We start from the raw sequence: 21,392 nt of genomic DNA on the forward strand, positions 1-21,392 counted from the left end.
TGCGATTAAATAAAGTTTGACCCCCCCTGCTGAAGAAGATAGTGGTGCCAGTTTGTGTTATAGGTCAGGACATGTTCACTCTAAACCTGTTCACTATCCACAGAGACGCTGCATTGAAGCACAGCTAATTAGTAACACAATTTACTGCTTTATGGCTCCACAAACCGCCATTTTATAGCCTTCTATAAAGTCTACGCTGTACAGAGGACAACCGGGGCGGAGAAACCGTCAGAAGACGATCCGAAGGCCTTGGAGGCCAAAAGTGTCTGAAGACACAGAATGGTAGCCAGAGGAAACGCCGAGATCTCCCACACCTTCAGTCATGAGGCCAACAATCCTGTGTACTACGCGGAGCGAGACTCAAAGGATCAACCCCCCCAGAAGAGAGATTTCCAGAATGGTGGATTGGGTCTCCTACTGGCTTCTACGATCTCTTGGTGGAAAGAAAAGATCTCTCACACCTTCAGTCATGAGGCCAACAATCCTGTGTACTACGAAGAGTGAGACTCAAAGGATCAACCCCCCCCAGAAGAGAGATTTCCAGAATGGTGGATTGGGTCTCCTACTATCTCTTGGTGGAAACTGCCAGAAAGATCTCCCACACCTTCAGTCATGAGCCCAACAATCCCATGTACTACGAAGAGTGAGACTCAAAGGATCAACCCCCTCCCCCCCAGAAGTGAGATTTCCAGAATGGTGGATTGGGTCTCCTACTGGCTTCTACCATCTCTTGGTGGAAACTGCCAGAAAGATCTCCCACACCTTCAGTCATGAGCCCAACAATCCCGTGTACTACGAAGAGTGAGACTCAAAGGATCAACCCTACCAGTGGTGGATTGGGTCTCCTACTGGCTTCTACCATCTCTTGGTGGAAAGAAAAGATCTCCCACACCTTCAGTCATGAGGCCAACAGTCCCGTGTACTACGAAGAGCGAGACTCAGAGGATCAACCCCCCCAGAAGAGAGATTTCCAGAATGGTGGATTGGGCCTCCTACTGGATTCTACGATCTCTTGGTGGAAATTGCCAGAAAGATCTCCCACACCTTCAGTCATGGGCCCAACAATTCCATGTACTTTGAAGAGCGAGACTCAAAGGATCAACCCTACCAGTGGTGGACTGGGTCTCTTTACTGCCTTCTACTATCTCTTGGTGGAATCTACTCCATGCCGCCGTTACTCCTGACTGTCTGTCCACTCCACAGGACACATACCAGCTATATACTATGAATACACCTCTATAGGACACAGATCTCCTCTGTGGGGTGTATATACACACACCTCTATAGGACACAGATCTCCTCTGTAGGATTATATACACCTCTATGGGACACAGACCTCCTCTGTGGGGTGTATATACACCTCTATGGGACACAGACCTCCTCTGTAGGATGTATATACACCTCTATAGGACACAGATCTCCTCTGTGGGGTGTATATACACACCTCTATAGGACACAGATCTCCTCTGTAGGATTATATACACCTCTATATGACACAGACCTCCTCTGTAGGGTGTATATACACCTCTATATGACACAGACCTCCTCTGTAGGGTGTATATACACCTCTATGGGACACAGACCTCCTCTCTATGGTGTATATACACCTCTATAGGACACAGACCTCCTCTCTATGGTGTATATACACCTCTATAGGACACAGATCTCCTCTGTAGGATGTATATACACACCTCTATAGGACACAGACCTCCTCTCTATGGTGTATATACACCTCTATAGGACACAGACCTCCTCTCTATGGTGTATATACACCTCTATAGGACACAGATCTCCTCTCTATGGTGTATATACACCTCTATAGGACACAGACCTCCTCTGTGGGGTGTATATACACCTCTATAGGACACAGACCTCCTCTGTAGGGTGTATATACACCTCTATGGGACACAGACCTCCTCTGTAGGATGTATATACACCTCTATGGGACACAGACCTCCTCTGTAGGATGTATATACACCTCTATAGGACACAGACCTCCTCTCTATGGTGTATATACACCTCTATAGGACACAGACCTCCTCTCTATGATGTATATACACCTCTATAGGACACAGACCTCCTCTCTATGGTGTATATACACCTCTATAGGACACAGACCTCCTCTCTATGGTGTATATACACCTCTATAGGACACAGATCTCCTCTCTATGGTGTATATACACCTCTATAGGACACAGATCTCCTCTCTATGGTGTATATACACCTCTATAGGACACAGATCTCCTCTCTATGGTGTATATACACCTCTATAGGACACAGACCTCCTCTGTGGTGTATATACACCTCTAAAGGACACAGACCTCCTCTCTATGGTGTATATACACCTCTATAGGACACAGACCTCCTCTCTATGGTGTATATACACCTCTATAGGACACAGATCTCCTCTCTATGGTGTATATACAGATCTCCTCTCTATGGTGTATATACAGACCTCCTCTCTATGGTGTATATACACCTCTATAGGACACAGACCTCCTCTCTATGGTGTATATACACCTCTATAGGACACAGATCTCCTCTCTATGGTGTATATACAGACCTCCTCTCTATGGTGTATATACGTCTTTATAGGACACAGATCTCCTCTCTATGGTTTATATACAGATCTCCTCTCTATGGTGTGTATACACCTCTATAGGGCACAGACCTCCTCTCTATGGTGTATATACACCTCTATGGGACACAGGTCTCCTCTCTATGGTGTATATACACCTCTATAGGACACAGACCTCCTCTCTATGGTGTATATATACCTCTATAGGACACAGGTCTCCTCTGTAGGGTGTATATACACCTCTATAGGACACAGATCTCCTCTCTATGGTGTATATACACCTCTATGGGACACAGATCTCCTCTCTATGGTGTATATACACCTCTATAGGACACATATCTCCTCTGTAGGGTGTATATACACCTCTATTGGGCACATATCTCCTCTGTAGGGTGTATATACACCTCTATAGGACACAGACCTCCTCTGTAGGGTGTATATACACCTCTATAGGACACAGATCTCCTCTCTATGGTGTATATACACCTCTATGGGACACAGATCTCCTCTCTATGGTGTATATACACCTCTATAGGACACAGATCTCCTCTCTATGGTGTATATACACCTCTATAGGACACAGACCTCCTCTGTGGTGTATATACACCTCTATAGGACACAGACCTCCTCTGTAGGGTGTATATACACCTCTATAGGACACAGATCTCCTCTCTATGGTGTATATACACCTCTATGGGACACAGATCTCCTCTCTATGGTGTATATACACCTCTATAGGACACAGACCTCCTCTCTATGGTGTATATACACCTCTATAGGACACAGACCTCCTCTGTAGGGTGTATATACATCTCTATAGGAAACAGACCTCCTCTCTATGGTGTATATACAGATCTCCTCTCTATGGTGTATATACACCTCTATAGGACACAGACCTCCTCTGTAGGGTGTATATACATCTCTATAGGAAACAGACCTCCTCTCTATGGTGTATATACAGATCTCCTCTCTATGGTGTATATACACCTCTATAGGACACAGGTCTCCTCTGTAGGGTGTATATACACCTCTATAGGACACAGATCTCCTCTCTATGGTGTATATACACCTCTATAGGACACATATCTCCTCTGTAGGGTGTATATACACCTCTATTGGGCACATATCTCCTCTGTAGGGTGTATATACACCTCTATAGGACACAGATCTCCTCTCTATGGTGTATATACACCTCTATGGGACACAGATCTCCTCTCTATGGTGTATATACACCTCTATAGGACACAGACCTCCTCTGTAGGGTGTATATACACCTCTATAGGACACAGATCTCCTCTCTATGGTGTATATACACCTCTATAGGACACAGATCTCCTCTCTATGGTGTATATACACCTCTATAGGACACAGATCTCCTCTCTATGGTGTATATACACCTCTATAGGACACAGACCTCCTCTGTAGGGTGTATATACACCTCTATGGGACACAGACCTCCTCTGTAGGATGTATATACACCTCTATGGGACACAGACCTCCTCTGTAGGATGTATATACACCTCTATAGGACACAGACCTCCTCTCTATGGTGTATATACACCTCTATAGGACACAGACCTCCTCTCTATGATGTATATACACCTCTATAGGACACAGACCTCCTCTCTATGGTGTATATACACCTCTATAGGACACAGACCTCCTCTCTATGGTGTATATACACCTCTATAGGACACAGATCTCCTCTCTATGGTGTATATACACCTCTATAGGACACAGATCTCCTCTCTATGGTGTATATACACCTCTATAGGACACAGATCTCCTCTCTATGGTGTATATACACCTCTATAGGACACAGACCTCCTCTGTGGTGTATATACACCTCTAAAGGACACAGACCTCCTCTCTATGGTGTATATACACCTCTATAGGACACAGACCTCCTCTCTATGGTGTATATACACCTCTATAGGACACAGATCTCCTCTCTATGGTGTATATACAGATCTCCTCTCTATGGTGTATATACAGACCTCCTCTCTATGGTGTATATACACCTCTATAGGACACAGACCTCCTCTCTATGGTGTATATACACCTCTATAGGACACAGATCTCCTCTCTATGGTGTATATACAGACCTCCTCTCTATGGTGTATATACGTCTTTATAGGACACAGATCTCCTCTCTATGGTGTATATACAGATCTCCTCTCTATGGTTTATATACAGATCTCCTCTCTATGGTGTGTATACACCTCTATAGGGCACAGACCTCCTCTCTATGGTGTATATACACCTGTATGGGACACAGGTCTCCTCTCTATGGTGTATATACACCTCTATAGGACACAGACCTCCTCTCTATGGTGTATATATACCTCTATAGGACACAGGTCTCCTCTGTAGGGTGTATATACACCTCTATAGGACACAGATCTCCTCTCTATGGTGTATATACACCTCTATGGGACACAGATCTCCTCTCTATGGTGTATATACACCTCTATAGGACACATATCTCCTCTGTAGGGTGTATATACACCTCTATTGGGCACATATCTCCTCTGTAGGGTGTATATACACCTCTATAGGACACAGACCTCCTCTGTAGGGTGTATATACACCTCTATAGGACACAGATCTCCTCTCTATGGTGTATATACACCTCTATGGGACACAGATCTCCTCTCTATGGTGTATATACACCTCTATAGGACACAGACCTCCTCTGTGGTGTATATACACCTCTATAGGACACAGACCTCCTCTGTAGGGTGTATATACACCTCTATAGGACACAGATCTCCTCTCTATGGTGTATATACACCTCTATGGGACACAGATCTCCTCTCTATGGTGTATATACACCTCTATAGGACACAGACCTCCTCTCTATGGTGTATATACACCTCTATAGGACACAGACCTCCTCTGTAGGGTGTATATACATCTCTATAGGAAACAGACCTCCTCTCTATGGTGTATATACAGATCTCCTCTCTATGGTGTATATACACCTCTATAGGACACAGACCTCCTCTGTAGGGTGTATATACATCTCTATAGGAAACAGACCTCCTCTCTATGGTGTATATACAGATCTCCTCTCTATGGTGTATATACACCTCTATAGGACACAGGTCTCCTCTGTAGGGTGTATATACACCTCTATAGGACACAGATCTCCTCTCTATGGTGTATATACACCTCTATAGGACACATATCTCCTCTGTAGGGTGTATATACACCTCTATTGGGCACATATCTCCTCTGTAGGGTGTATATACACCTCTATAGGACACAGATCTCCTCTCTATGGTGTATATACACCTCTATGGGACACAGATCTCCTCTCTATGGTGTATATACACCTCTATAGGACACAGACCTCCTCTGTAGGGTGTATATACACCTCTATAGGACACAGATCTCCTCTCTATGGTGTATATACACCTCTATAGGACACAGATCTCCTCTCTATGGTGTATATACACCTCTATAGGACACAGACCTCCTCTGTAGGGTGTATATACATCTCTATAGGAAACAGACCTCCTCTCTATGGTGTATATACAGATCTCCTCTCTATGGTGTATATACACCTCTATATGACACAGACCTCCTCTGTAGGGTGTATATACATCTCTATAGGAAACAGACCTCCTCTCTATGGTGTATATACAGATCTCCTCTCTATGGTGTATATACACCTCTATAGGACACAGATCTCCTCTCTATAGCAGTCAATGAAATTTCCACGCCCCCTTCAGCAAACCCCGCCCACACCAGCCTGAGACCTCCAATCCCCACTCGTCCTTTGCCCACCTGTGTTCCGCCCAGCCCACGATTGACACCTCGCCCAGCCAATGAGGGAGCCAAGACTACGGCGCGGGGGCGGAGCCGGCCGGCACAACACAGGCACGCGCCCCACACTACCGGCGCGCCCCCGAATCCTCCCTGAAGTGAGAGCGGCGCCCCCCCAGGTCACTCACCTGCCCGAAGCGAGGCCTCCCCAGGATGAACGGGGGCAGGTCCGCCATGTCCCCGGCCGTCCTCGCAGCGGGGGGTGCCGGGAGCTGTAGTCCTGGCGGGGAGGCTCCTCCTGCACTCATCCTGATAGCCGCTACTACTGTGCCGAGCCGGACAGGCCCCGCCCCCTCCTCTGCTGCTGTCTGACAGGTTCCTCCCTCCTTTCCACTACGGCCCGCTGCTAGGTGACCGACCACGCCCACTGCCTCAGACTGCGCCGCCGCGGTGTACCCGCACACGCCCCCCCACAATACAAATGAATGGCCACCCCAGCCACGCCCCGCCCCGCCTCTTCTTTTGGGTGATTGGCTCGCTGCCGGCAGGTGGACGCCCCCTTACGTTACTGGATACGCGGAGAATTGTGGGAGGGAAGGACAGACGTGCTCGCTGTTCCTGGTGTCCCTCCCCCCTGACATCCGGGGACCTGAGCGGCAGCTGTTGTCAAGGGCAACCAGTCTTTAAAGCGACCCTGTCACTATGGAAAATAAAACCAGAGCGATTTAACCCCTTGTCTTCTGGTTTCTCACATAGTATGTTATAATTAATCATCATTCTTGTGCTAGAAAATTATTTAGAACCCGCAAACGTCATATATTATATGGAAGCAGAGGCCCTGGAGAATAAAATGGTGGCTGCCGCCTTTTTGTATGTCACGTGACATCCGCGCAGCCATTTATCCAGAAAAAAATACACTTTAACCCCTTCCATACCGGGCCTAGTCTGACAATGTTTTTTGCTAGAAAATTACTCAGAACCTCAGTGATTGCAGTGTTCCTGTCCAGTGGCGTTTTTATTTATTTTCTCTCCAAGTCCATCACCTGCACTCAGGGGCCCCCGGGCAATAGAAGATTATGGGGCCCCCGGGCAATAGAAGATTATGGGGCCCCCGGACAATAGAAGATTATGGGGCCCCCGGGCAATAGAAGATTATGGGGCCCCCGGGCAATAGAAGATTATGGGGCCCCCGGGCAATAGAAGATTATGGGGCCCCCGGGCAATAGAAGATTATGGGGCCCCCGGGCAATAGAAGATTATGGGGCCCCCGGGCAATAGAAGATTATGGGGCCCCCGGGCAATAGAAGATTATGGGGCCCCCGGGCAATAGAAGATTATGGGGCCCCCGGGCAATAGAAGATTATGGGGCCCCCGGGCAATAGAAGATTATGGAGCCCCCGGGCAATAGAAGATTATGGAGCCCCCGGGCAATAGAAGATTATGGGGCCCCCGGGCAATAGAAGATTATGGGCCCCCCGGGCAATAGAAGATTATGGGGCCCTCGGGCAATAGAAGATTATGGGGCCCCCCGGGCAATAGAAGATTATGGGGCCCCTGGGCAATAGAAGATTATGGGGCCCCTGGGCAATAGAAGATTATGGGGCCCCTGGGCAATAGAAGATTATGGGGCCCCCGGGCAATAGAATATTATGGGGCCCCTGGGCAATAGAATATTATGGGGCCCCTGGGCAATAGAAGATTATGGGGCCCCCGGGCAATAGAAGATTATGGAGCCCCCGGGCAATAGAAGATTATGGGGCCCCCGGGCAATAGAAGATTATGGGGCCCCCAGGCAATAGAAGAGTATGGGGCCCCCCGGTCTTACAGATGGCCACCAAGCCAGGAGGCAGTGCAGAGGCGGGGCAGCTAAAATCTCAGGATTTTCACATCAAAAGCATGTCGGTTTCGGACATATCAGGGACAGATGTAAAAAACCACAGATTTTTACATACTGTCCCTGGTTTTACTGAGCCTGGCAACCCTGATGGGGCCCCCTAGTGGCATGGGGCCCTCGGGCAGTGCCCGAGTGACTCAATGGTCAGTCCGTCCCTGCTTGCACTTATATATGCATTTTCTTCAGGATGGGATGTCCCAACTGACGGCGACCGTCACATTTGGTCGCTGTCAGCTGGGACATCCCGACGCCCATCTTGGCACACCCTGCACTTGGCCACAGTATGCCAGCAGCTGACATCTTGTTACACCCAGCCCATATAGTTCAGGCTGGGTGTAACAAGATGTCTGCTGATACTTACTGATGCCGAGCGCAGGGTGTACCATTTTGTAATGTCATTTATTGCTGCATTTCAGTGCCTGCCCATAAGTGGCAACCACCTTTCAGTGCCCATAAGTGCCGCCTATCAGTGCTAGCCACCTGTCAGTGCCATCTAACAGTGCCAGCCATCAGTGCCAGCCACTTGTTAGTAACATCAGTTCCCATAACTGCCACCTATCAGTGCCAGCCACCTGCCAGTGCCCATACGTGCCGCCTATCAGTTCCATCTAACAGTGCCATCAGTGCCTATAACTGCCGCCTATCAGTGCCAGCCACCTGTCAGTGCCATCCGTGCCCATAAGTTCCGCCTATCAGTGCCAGCCATCAGTGCCAGCCACCTGTCAGTGCCATCAGTGCTCATAACTGCCGCCTATCAGTGCCAGCCACCTGTCAGTGTCATCAGTGCCCATAAGTTCCGCCTATCAGTGCCAGCCACCTATCAGTGCCAGCCACCTGTCAGTGCCCATAACTGCCGCCTATCAGTGCCAGCCACCTGTCAGTGTCATCAGTGCCCATAAGTTCCGCCTATCAGTGCCAGCCACCTATCAGTGCCATCTAACAGTGCCAGCCACCTGTCAGTGCCATCAGTGCCCATAACTGCCGCCTATCAGCGCCAGCCACCTCTCAGTGCCATCGGTGCCTATAACTGCCGGTTATCAATGCCAGCCACCTGTCAGCGCTATCAGTGCTGTCTATCAGTGCCACCTGTCAGTGCCTCCCATCAGTGCTAGCAACCTGTCAGTGCCTCCCATCAGTGCTACCCTGTTTCCCCAAAAATAAGACCTACCCTGAAAATAAGACCTAGCATTATTTTCCAGGAGGGCTGCAATATAAGACCTACCCCGAAAATAAGCCCTAGTTTAAAAATGCTTGTAAAATCCTATAATCCACTCTATTACAGTAGTATATAATGTACAATGTTTGTGTTTCTGTAATATAATTGTGGGGAAGAGAGCTCCGCCGGGTCACAGAAGCGCAGAATGGCGCTATGACAAAGGTATTTGGCACAATTATATTACAGAAACGCACACATTGTACATTATATACTACTGTAATAGAGCGGATTATAGGATTTTACAAGCATTTTAACTCCGTTCACACTAGGGATTCCTGTCAGGCAGGGAGGGAGAGGGGGAGGGGGAGAAGACAGCACATTACATGGTAAGACCTACCCCGAAAATAAGACCTACTGTGTCTTTTGTTGGCATAATAAATATAAGACCCGGGCTTATTTTCGGGGAAACACGGTAGCAACCTGTCAGTGCCCATAGGTGCCACCTATCAGTGCCTATCAGTCAGTGCCACCTATCAGTGCCCATCAGTCAAACAGTCACATGGCATTAAAAAAAGTATCGGTATTCGGTATCGGTGAGTACATGAAAAAAAGTATCGGTACTTGTACTCGGTCCTAAAAAAGTGGTATCGGGACAACCCTTATTCACAACGCTCGGTGCAAATCATACTTGTTTGTAGTCTAGATACTAAAACTTGCACTTAAAACTGTTTTGAAGATGCCAGGAAAAAACTTGGATGTATCAGTAAATTGTTGGTGTTGTGTCAGTAAATTTCAGTTTGGTAGCTTGGCGGCGCTGACTTCCATACATTGCACTTTACCGTTGTCTGTCTTTAAAAACTTTATAAAAATTGAAGTAAAAATGAAATTGCGGATCTGCTTTAGAACGAACCCCCTTTTCTCGATCGGTAGAAGGGAATATTATTCGGTGATCGGCTCCACAATGAGGATAGAAATTGGATTTGTACTCGGCGGCGCTCATCGTTCTCTGAATCTGCCGCCATCCTGGAAGCCGGGATAATGACCCGACATTGGCCCTTTAATCAGAGCCATGCTTCACCGGGAGACGGGTATAATGGGATCATTTATTACCTGGACAGCTCCTCTATCGGCAACCCTGCGGAGAGGGAACGCTGAGTGTTCTGTAGAATGCCGCCATCTTGTAATACCAACTCATCACGCTTCTCTACTTTATCTTTCCGCACAGTTATCACAAATGTCATTCCTCTAAGACGGGAGATAATAGGATTTATAAATAGTATTTTGTGCGCTTTTAATTAAACAGCTTACCTACTGGGCACTTTTACCCCCTTCCTGCCCAGGCCACGCTGTCACACTTTGAATGACAATTGCGCGGTCATGCTACACGGTACTCATATGACATTTTTATCACAAATAACGATTTCTTTTGGTGTCATTTAATCACCACTGGGGTTTTTTATTTTTTGCTAAATAAATTCATAGTTTGGTAGAAATTTTTTCAAACAAGTCGTTTTCTCTTTCACTAATGAAGGCTGCACTGATGGGCACTGATGGGCTGCCCTAATGGGCATTGGTAGGCTGCACTGATGGGCACTGATGAGGCTGCACTGATGCGCATTGATAGGCTGTTCTGATGGGCTGCTCTGATGGGCCTTGATAGACTGCACTGATGGGCACTAATTGGGCTGCACTGATGAGGCTGCACTGATGGGCATTGATAGGGTGCACTAATGAGCACTGATAGGCTTCACCGATGAGCACTAATAAAGGAAATGGAAATTAATCTGGGCTAATAGAATGGACTTTTGGTGGTACAAGCAATTAATATAAAAAATCTATAAATATTTATTCATAAAAAAGATATATGAAAAAAGATATACATAACTTTATGAAAACAGTACATAATCAGCATATTACCTCAGTACATATTATAAAGAATACTACAAAAAAGCTTATACTTATGCAGATATACTCATGACATGAGAACATATAGCACAAGGGAGTATATGTAAACTTTGAGGGGTAGATTCTCGTCCAGCGGCGTATCTTTGCGGAGGCGTAACGTATCTGATTTACGTTACGCCTCCGCAACTTAGACGGGCAAGTGCCGTATTCTCAAAGCACTTGCTCCGTAAGTTGCGGCGGCATATCGTAACCAAGGCAGGAGAAGACATCGAGGGACGTCGAAGGATTAAGGTAAGTGCATTTTACAGGGCACAGCGGTGACAATGGGCACAGAGGCGACAAAGGGCACAGTGGCATCAATGGGCACATTAGTGACAATGGGCACAGTGACATCAATGGGCACAGTAGTGACAATGGGCACAGTGACATCAATGGGCACAGTAGTGACAATGGGCACAGTGACATCAATGGGCACAGTAGTGACAATGGGCACAGTGGCGACAATTAAAGGGCACAGTGGCGACAATTGAGGGGCATAGTGGTGACAATTGGCACAGTGGCGACAATTGAGGGGCACAGTGGCTGCGTTTGATGGCATGGCACAGTGGTGACAATTGATGGCACAGTGGCTGTGTTGGATGGCATGTCACAGTGACTGCGTTTGATGGCATGGAACAGTGACTGCGTTTGATGGCATGGCACAGTGACAGCGTTTGATGGCATGGCACAGCGGCTGCGTTTGATGGCATGGCACAGCGGCTGCGTTTGATGGCATGGCACAGTGGTGCGAATTTATGATAGAGTGACTGCATTTGATGGCATGGCACAGTGGTGACAATTGATGGCACAGTGGCTGCGTTTGATGGCATGGCACAGTGGTGACAATTGATGGCACAGTGGCTGCGTTTGATGGCATGGCACAGTGGTGACAATTGATGCCACAGTGGCTGCATTTGATGGGCACAGTGAGGCTGCAATTTTTTTTTGTTTTTTTTATGTTGCGCCCCTCCAAAAATGTTGAGCACCAGCCGCCACTGCTTCTCACGGTATCCTTTCTGTGGACGAGTGCGGGGTGTAGCAAGATGGCGGCGGCGGCGACAACGCAAGGTCACTTCCGTTACAAAATCTGACGAAACACTGGGACATTTTCTATCCCTACTGGAAATAACCTGAAGGACAGTAAACTGGTCCTTTGTTTAGAAGGTTTGGAGACCCCTGCTCTTGGACAACACAGATCAAATGCACATGAATTGCGGCACATCACAACTCCTGGTAAAACACACTACCGTGCATTGCGGGGCGGTGCATCAGGAAAAAAAAAAAGGTGCACGTGCCTTAATTCAGTGGTTCTCAACCTCAGTCCTCAAGAACCCCCTTAACCACTTAAGGACCGCCTCCTGCACATTTACGTCGGCAGAATGGCACGGCTGGGCACAAGCACGTACAGGTATGTCCTCTTTAAGTGCCCGGTCGCGGACCCGATCGCCGCTGGAGTCTCGCGATCGCTCCCCGGAGCTGAAGAACGAGGAGAGCTGTGTGTAAACACAGCTTCGCCGTGCTTCACTGTGGCGGCGTCATCGATCGTGTGATCCCTTTTATAGGGGGACACAATCGATGATGTCACACCTACAGCCACACCCCCCTACAGTTGTAAACACATATGAGGTCACACATAACCCCATCAGCACCCCCTTGTGGTTAACTCCCAAACTGCAATTGTCATTTTCACAATAAACAGTGCATTTTTATAGCATTTTTTTGCTGTGAAAATGACAATGGTCCCAAAAATGTGTCAAAATTGTCCGAAGTGTCCGCCATAATGTCGCAGTCACCAAAAAAATCGCTGATCGCCGTCATTAGTAGTAAAAAATAGCTTTTTATAAAAATGCAATAAAAATATCCCCTATTTTGTAAACGCTATAAATTTTGCGCAAACCAACCGATAAACGCTTATTGCGATTTTTTTAACCAAAAATATGTAGAAGAATACGTATCGGCCTAAACTGAGGAAAAACTTTTTTTTTTATATATTTTTGGGGGGTATTTATTATAGCAAAAAGTAAAAAATATTGATTTTTTTTCAAAATATGTTGCTCTATTTTTGTTTATAGCACAAAAAATAAAAACCGCAGAGGTGATCAAATACCACCAAAAGAAAGCTCTATTTGTGGGGGAAAAAAAGGACGTCAATTTTGTTTGGGAGCCACGTCGCACGACCGCACAATTGTCTGTTAAAGCGATGTAGTGCCGAATCGCAAAACCTGGCCGGGTCCTTTAGCTGCCTAAAGGTCCGGGTCTTAACCACTTAAGCCTCAGGCCATCTTGTAGCTAAAGAACCAAGCCACTTTTTGGAATCCGGGCACTGCGTCGATTTAACTGACAATTGCGCGGTCGTGCGACGTGGCTCCCAAACAAAATTGGCGTCCTTTTTTCCCCACAAATAGAGCTTTCTTTTGGTGGTATTTGATCTCCTCAGTTTAGGCCTACTTATTTTTGTTAAAAAAAAATGGCAACAAGCGTTTATTGATTGGTTTGCCCAAAAGTTATAGCGTTTACAAAATAGGGGAATAGTTTTATGGCATTTTTATTAATATTTTTTTTTTTTACTACGGCGATCAGAGATTTTTTTCTTTCGTGACTGCGACATAATGGCGGACACATTGGACACTTTTGACACATTTTTGGGACCATTGTAATTTTTACAGCGATCAGTGCTATACAAATGCACCGATTACTGTGAAAATGACACTGGCAGTGAAGGGGTTAACCACTAGGTGGCGCTGTAAAGGTTAAGTGTGCCCTATTGTGTGATTCTTACTGTAGGGGGGCGTGGCCTGGCGTGACACGTCACTGATCGTCCTTCCCTATGACAGGGAACAGACGATCAGTGACACCGCCACTAGGAAGAACGTTGAAGGGTTTGTTTACACTCACCTCTCCCCGTTCTTCAGCTCCTGTGACCCGATCGCAGGACACCGGCGGCGATCGGGTCCGCGGGTCCCGCGGTCAAGGAGCTCAGGACCGGGTTGTGAGCGCGCCGACCCACGGCTGGGCTCTTAAAGTCAATATACCTGTACGTGCTTGTGCCCAGCCTTGCCACTCTGTTGACGTATATCGTCGTGCGGCGGTCCTTAACCACTTAACCACTTCCCGACCACCGCATGTACATATACGTCCACAATATGGCACGTACAGGCACATGGGCGTATAGGTACGTCCTCGCCTATTAGCGGGTGGGGGGTCCGATCGGGACCCCCCCCGCTACATGCGGCGGTCGGGTCCGCTCGGGGAGCGATCCGGGACCACGGCGCGGCTATTTGTTTATAGCCGCTCCGTCGCGATCGCTCCCCGGAGCTGAAGAACGAGGAGAGCCGTGTGTAAACACGGCTTCCCCGTCCTTCACTATGGCGGCGCATCGATCGCGTCATTCCCTTTATAGGGAAGACACGATCGATGACGTCATTCCTACAGCCACACCCCCAAACAGTTGTAAACACACACTAGGTGCACCCTAACTCCTACAGCGCCACCTGTGGTTAACTCCCAAACTGCAACTGTCATTTTCACAATAAAGAATGCAATTTAAATGCATTTTTTGCTGTGAAAATGACAATGGTCCCAAAAATGTGTCAAAATTGTCCGAAGTGTCCGCCATAATGTCGCAGTCACGAAAAAAATTGCTGATCGCCGCCATTAGTAGTAAAAAAAAAATAAAAAATAAAAATGCAATAAAACTATCCCCTATTTTGTAAACACTATAAATTTTGCGCAAACCAATCGATAAACGCTTATTGCGATTTTTTTTACTAAAAATAGGTAGAAGAATACGTATCGGCCTAAACTGAGGAAAAAAAATGTTTTTATATATGTTTTTGGGGGATATTTATTACAGCAAAAAGTAAAAAATATTGCTTTTTTTTTCAAAATTGTCGCTCTATTTTTGTTTATAGCGCAAAAACTAAAAACCGCAGATGTGATCAAATACCACCAAAAGAAAGCTCTATTTGTGGGGAAAAAAGGACGCCAATTTTGTTTGGGAGCCACGTCGCACGACCGCGCAATTGTCTGTTAAAGCGACGCAGTCCCGAACTGTAAAAACACCTTGGGTCTTTAGGCTGCATATTGGTCCGGGGCTTAAGTGGTTAAGGACCGCCTAACGCCGATATACGTCGGCAGAATGGCACAAGCACGTACCTGTACGTTGCCTGTAAGAGCCCACCCATGGGTCGCGAGCGCGCTCCGTGACCGTGCCCGCGGGACCCATTTGCTGCCGGTGTCCTGCGATCAGGTCACAGGAGCTGAAAAACGGGGAGAGGTGAGTGTAAACAAACCTTCCCCATTCTTCACTGTGGCAGCGTCACTGATCATCTGTTCCCTGTTATAGGGAACGACGATCACTGATGTCACACCTACAGCCATGCCCCCTACAGTAACTACTAGTACTAGTACAAGAATCGCATTTTTATAGCACTTTTCGCTGTGAAAATTACAATGGTCCCAAAAATGTGTCAAAAGTGTCCGATGTGTCCGCCATAATGTCCCTGGTGTGGAGAAAGCCTCTTGAGGGGGCGAGCAGGCATATCAGGACACTCTATACTTTGCAGATAGAGAAAGGAGCTGTGTGTTAGTGGGCACCCTGACACTCCTGCTCACCCCCTCAAGAGGCTTTCTCCACACCAGGGAGAAAGTCTTGCATTACGGTGTTGAGTTACAGACTGAAGAACAGGAAGTGAGGATTTCTCAGAAGAAATAAGGACATTTAAAAGCAAAATCGAAGGAGGAGGTAAGTAAAGGAGGACTGCACTAAGGAAGCTTTTTAGGGATTTTTTTTTTTTTTTACCTTTACAACCCCTTTGACCTGCATAATGGTCCGGGTCTTAGGTGGTTAAGCGGTTAAAAGGGACTATAAGGCTGCATTCACACCTAGGCGTTTTGTCGCCTGTAGCGCGACGCTATTGCAGCCTGAAATACGCTGGAGGGGTGATTTAACATTGTCGGCTATGGAGATGGTTCACATCTCCACGCCGAACGCCGAAACGCCGTACGCCTGAAGCTCAAAACAAGTCCCTGACCCTTTTTTTTAGGCTGCTTCGGCGTTCGGCATAGCCGACAATGTATAAATCACCCCTCCAGCGAAAACCGCGGTAAAAAAAGCTGCGTTTTGTCGCGGCAAATCGTGGGACAAAATGACGCAATTTGTCGCGGTAAAATACGCAGCGTTCAGGTGTGAATGCAGCCTAAGGGCTCATTTACACTTGCTTCGGCTTCAACGAGGCTCCGGACAGGCTTTGCTGAAGCTCTCTGGACGCCAGTCACTAAATAAAATGGTTAGCTTACAGTCCTGTTTGCACCTTGCTTTTGCTTCGATTAAAAAATTGCCATATTTTTAGCTCCATAAGAAACACCTTTTTTCCCCCTAAAAAAAGAAGGGGAAATGCCTGTGCGTCTTATGGGGTGAATACTGACCAGCCGCCACCGCGTTACAATATCGGGCACCTCCCCTCTCCTTTCCCCTCGCTATGCCTCCTGGGTCCTGTAGGCTGGTTGGGGTTCATGTCACTGGCGCATGCGCAGTGACGATTTTTCGGGCCCTGCATGATCGGTGACGTCAGGCGTGGGATACAAGAGGCCGGCATCTCCAGCTTGTCCTCTGCTGCAGTGACCATGCGATTCGTGTGTGTATGGCGACAGGTCATTCTCAGGTCTTTCTTTATCAGTGCTGAGATCACAGCCTGCATGGTGAATTTGTTATAAGACGGTGATATTTTTTATGCATTGAATATAGACTGAATTTGGCGACAGGGTGATATTTGTTTGCTGCCTGGAGGCGATCTGGCACACTTGATAGATGCCCATATCTAGATAGCTCCATCGAAGCACCAAGCAAAAGCAAGGCGTAAAAAGGACTGTAAGCTAACCATTTTATTTAGGGACAGGAGCTTTGACTGGCGTTCAGAGAGCTTTAACCACTTCCTTACTGGGCACATAAACCCCCTTCGTGCCCAGGCGAAATTTCAGCTTACGGCACTGCGTCGCTTTAACTGACAATTGCGCGGTCGTGCGACGTGGCTCCCAAACAAAATTGACGTCCTTTTTTCCCCACAAATAGAGCTTTCTTTTGGTGGTATTTGATCACCTCTGCGGTTTTTATTTTGTGCGCTATAAACAAAAAAAGAGCGACAATTTAAAAATATATATATATTTTTTACTTGTTGCTATAATAAATATCCCAATTTAAAAAAAAAAAAAAAAAATGTTCTCAGTTAAGGCCGATACATATTTTTCGACGTATTTTTGTAAAAAAAAAAAATCGAAATAAGCGACTGGTTTGCGCAAACGTTATAGCGCCTACAAAATGGGGAACAGAATTATGTTTTTTTTTTTCTAGTAATGGCGGCGATCTGCGATTTTTATTGGGACTGCGATATTGCGGCGGACGTATCGGACACTTTTGACACAAATTTGGGACCATTCACATTTATACAGCGATCAGCGCTATAAAAATGCACTAATTACTGTATAAATGTGACTGGCAGTGAAGGGGTTAACACTAGGGGGTGAGGAAGGGGTTAAATGTATTCCCTGGGTGTGTTCTAACTGTGTGGGGGGAGGGGGGGTGACTGGGGGAGGTGACCGATGCTGTGTCCCTATGTACAAGGGACACAGATCGGTCTCCTCTCCTCTGACAGCACGTGGAGCTCTGTGTTTACACACAGAGCTCCACGTCCCTGATGTCACCTGCTGTGTCGCCGCCGATTGCGTGTACCCGGCGGACATCGCGACCACCAGGTACACGCATCGGCCCTTCAGCGATGTGCCGGGACAGTGTTTACCCGGTGCGCGCCCCCCAGAGGCGCGCGCGGGTAATGCACTTTAAACGATGTCCAAAGACGTCCACTTGGCACCTGAGAGCCGCGCTGTTGACGTCTTTTGTCAATAGCGCGGGTCTCAAGTGGTTAACAAAGCCTGTCCAAAGCCATGTTTTGAAGCAAGTGTAGACTAGCCCTAAGGGGCTAGGTCAACCACTGGACTCTTCCAAGCCGTGCCGATAGCCATCTTGGCTGCCAAAAAAATTAAATAAATTAACGCTTACATATGTTATGGAGTATCATCCAGTGGCTTATTCTGTAAAGCGATCTGTGCGTCCTTGGGGATATTAACTATAGTAACGGAATATACAGTATCAAAAAATGGACACCAATCCAGAAACGTCTGACCTTGGAGCATGTCCACCAAATATGAAGGGCTGTTCCCACCTGACTTTATAGCTCGCCTCAACCAGAGCAACATTCGTGATTTTCTTGTGGGTACGAGTAGTCCAGGTGCGCCAGTCCGCGCCATCAAGTTCCATGCCTAGGTCTCTTTTCCATGCTAATTGATAGGACAGTTTAGTGGAGGAAGAAACCAAGGGCCAGATTCTCGTACAGTAGAGTATCTTTGTGGCGGCGTAACGTATCCGATTTACGTAACACCTCCGCAACTTAGAAGGGCTAGTGCTGTATTCTCAAAGCACTTGCTCCGTAAGTTGCGGCGGCGTAGCGTAAATCGGCCGGCGTAAGCCCACCCAATTCAAATTTGGAACAGGGGGGCGTGTTTTATGTAAATAACGTGTGACCCGACGTGATTGACGTTTTTCACGAATGGCGAATACGTGGAAATCTCCCAGTGTGCATTGCTCCTAATACGCCGCAAGGACGTATTGGTTTTGACGTGAACGTAAATTACGTCCAGCCCCATTTACGGACGAGTTACGCAAACGACGTAAAATTTTCAAATTTCGTCGCGGGAACGACGGCCATACTTAACATTGGTACGCCGCACTTACGCCACCATATAGCAGGGGTAACTATACGCCGGGCAAAGCCTAACGTAAACGGCGTAACTGTACTGCGTCGGCCGGGCGTATGTTCGTGAATTTGCGTATCTAGCTGATTTACATATTTCGACGCGGAAATCAGCGTACACGCCCTTTTCAGCCAGCGTAAATATGCAGTTACGATCCGACGGCGTAAGAGACTTACGCCTGTCGGATTTAAGGGAAATCTATGCGCAACTGGCCCGGATTCAGATACAATTGTGTATCTTTGTGCGGGCGTAACGTATCTCCGATACGTTACGCCGTCCTAATTTTGGGCGCAAGTTCCGTATTCAGAAAGGACTTGCGCCCTTAGCCCACCTAATTCAAATGGGGATGATGTGGGCATGTTTTATTAAAATGAATCGTGACCCCGGGAGAACGGCATGCGCCGTTCGTGAAAAAATCCCAGTGCGCATGCTCGAAATTACGCCGCAAAGCCTCATTGGTTTCGACATGAACGTAACTTACGTACAGCCCTATTCGCGAACGACTTACGTAAACAACGTAAAATTTTCAAAACTCGACACGGGAATGACGTCCATACTAAACATAGGATACCCCTCATATAGCAGGGGTAACTTTACGCCGGAAAAAGCCTAACGCAAACAACGTAAAAAAATGCGCCAGGCGGACGTTCGTTTCTGAATCGGTGTATCTACCTAATTAGCATATTCATTGCGTAACTATACGGAAGCGCCACCTAGCGGCCAGCGTAAATATGCAGCCTAAGATCCGACGGTGAAAGACACTTACGCCAGTCGGATCTTAGGGAAATCTATGCGTAACTGATTCTCTGAATCAGGCGCATAGATACGACGGACGGCACTCAGAGATACGACGGCGCATCAGGAGATACGACGGCGCATCTCCTATCTGAATCCGGGCCACTGATTCTAAGAATCAGGCGCATAGATACGCCGTCGTATCTCCTCTGAGAATCTGGCCCCAAGTGTTTGCAGTACATGGAGATGCATCCACGTTGTAAAGTGTCGTATACATCCGTTTTCAAACACTGTATGTGTTGCAAGATCCAAGCGCGTTTTCTGCAGAGTACGTAGAAAATGAATGATTTGTTGTAATCAAAAGCTTTCAGCGAGATGCATCTTCAATTGTGGCTCAAAGTATGCAGCGGGGCTTATATACACTCCACTCTGGGCTGTTAATACAACATAAAAATTGCATTCCTCACTCAATCTGATAAAGCAAGCCACAGAAACAAGTCCCGATCTGATCTCTGGCCACTCAATAGGAGTCTTGGCTGATGGAACCATCTGGCTTCTTCCAGTTTCGATGGGTTAAAAAAAAAGAAATAGAAAAGGAATCCCTTTGGATTTTTGACTGCAAAGTAGTGTCAGGTTAATAAAATTCAGGCAGAAATTTGATGCTGAAATACAGGAGCAGCTGTAGATTGTCTGTTATGATATCTACAACCATCATCCGATATGGACAGCAGCTGGAGGAGATAACGCACATTATCCCGAGTGTTTAATAAAACCATCAGTTTACATAAGCTATTAGGGGGCTCTGCGCGCTTACTGGAAATTGAGGTCAAACTTTTTACATTCTTCGGGTTGTGGGTTTGAAGTAAAGAGATGAACACACCACAAGTCTGTCACTTCCTGCTATATGGTTTATAGAGAATTTTAATATAGCGTTTAACTAAATCCATTCGTGCAAAAGATATAGGCCGGGATTCACAAAGCACTTACGCTGACGTATCTCGAGATACGCCGTCGTAAGTACAAATGTGCGCCGTCGTATCTATGCGCCAAACCAGAAACCAAGATACGTCTGATCCGACCGATGTAACTTTCCTACGCCGGCGTATCATGGGCGCATATTTACACTGGCGCTCCCATTGATTTTTCGATTCAAATATGCAAATGAGTGAAATACGGAGATTCACGAACGTAGTTGCGCCCGGCGCATAATATACGCGGTTTGCGAAAGACTTACGTCCGGCGTAAATTTATTCCCCATATAGGAGGCGCAACTCATGCAAAAGGTATGGACCAGGGAACACAGCCGTCGTATTTTACGTAGTTCGTGAATATGGCTAGGCGTAGGTTACGTTCACGTCGTAGGCAGTAATTCAACGTATCTGAGGCCTGGTACACACGATAGGATTGATCCGCGGATACGGTCCGCCGGACCGTATCCGCGGATAAATCCTCTGAGGATTTTGATCCGATGGAGTGTACACACCATCGGATCAAAATCCGCGCCGAAT

At 47.0% G+C, this 21,392-nt stretch overlaps 1 protein-coding gene across 2 annotated transcripts in view; it reads right to left on the reverse strand.

Annotated features, from left to right (window-relative positions):
• The window catches only part of SFXN5 (sideroflexin 5), a 354,774-nt gene extending 348,012 nt beyond the window's left edge, over window positions 1–6,762 (reverse strand). Inside the window, exon 1 of one of the 2 annotated variants that reach the window (XM_040335556.1) lies at window positions 6,538–6,760. In XM_040335556.1, coding sequence (XP_040191490.1) covers window positions 6,538–6,657 — 120 coding nt within the window. In that variant the 5' untranslated portion in view covers window positions 6,658–6,760. Of the gene's footprint in view, window positions 1–6,537 lie in introns of both variants that reach the window. The other variant, XM_040335557.1, reaches the window with a different exon arrangement.
• Between the last annotated feature and the right edge of the window lie 14,630 nt (window positions 6,763–21,392).

Source organism: Rana temporaria, chromosome 1, assembly GCF_905171775.1.
Source record: "Rana temporaria chromosome 1, aRanTem1.1, whole genome shotgun sequence".
Lineage (NCBI taxonomy): Eukaryota > Metazoa > Chordata > Amphibia > Anura > Ranidae > Rana > Rana temporaria.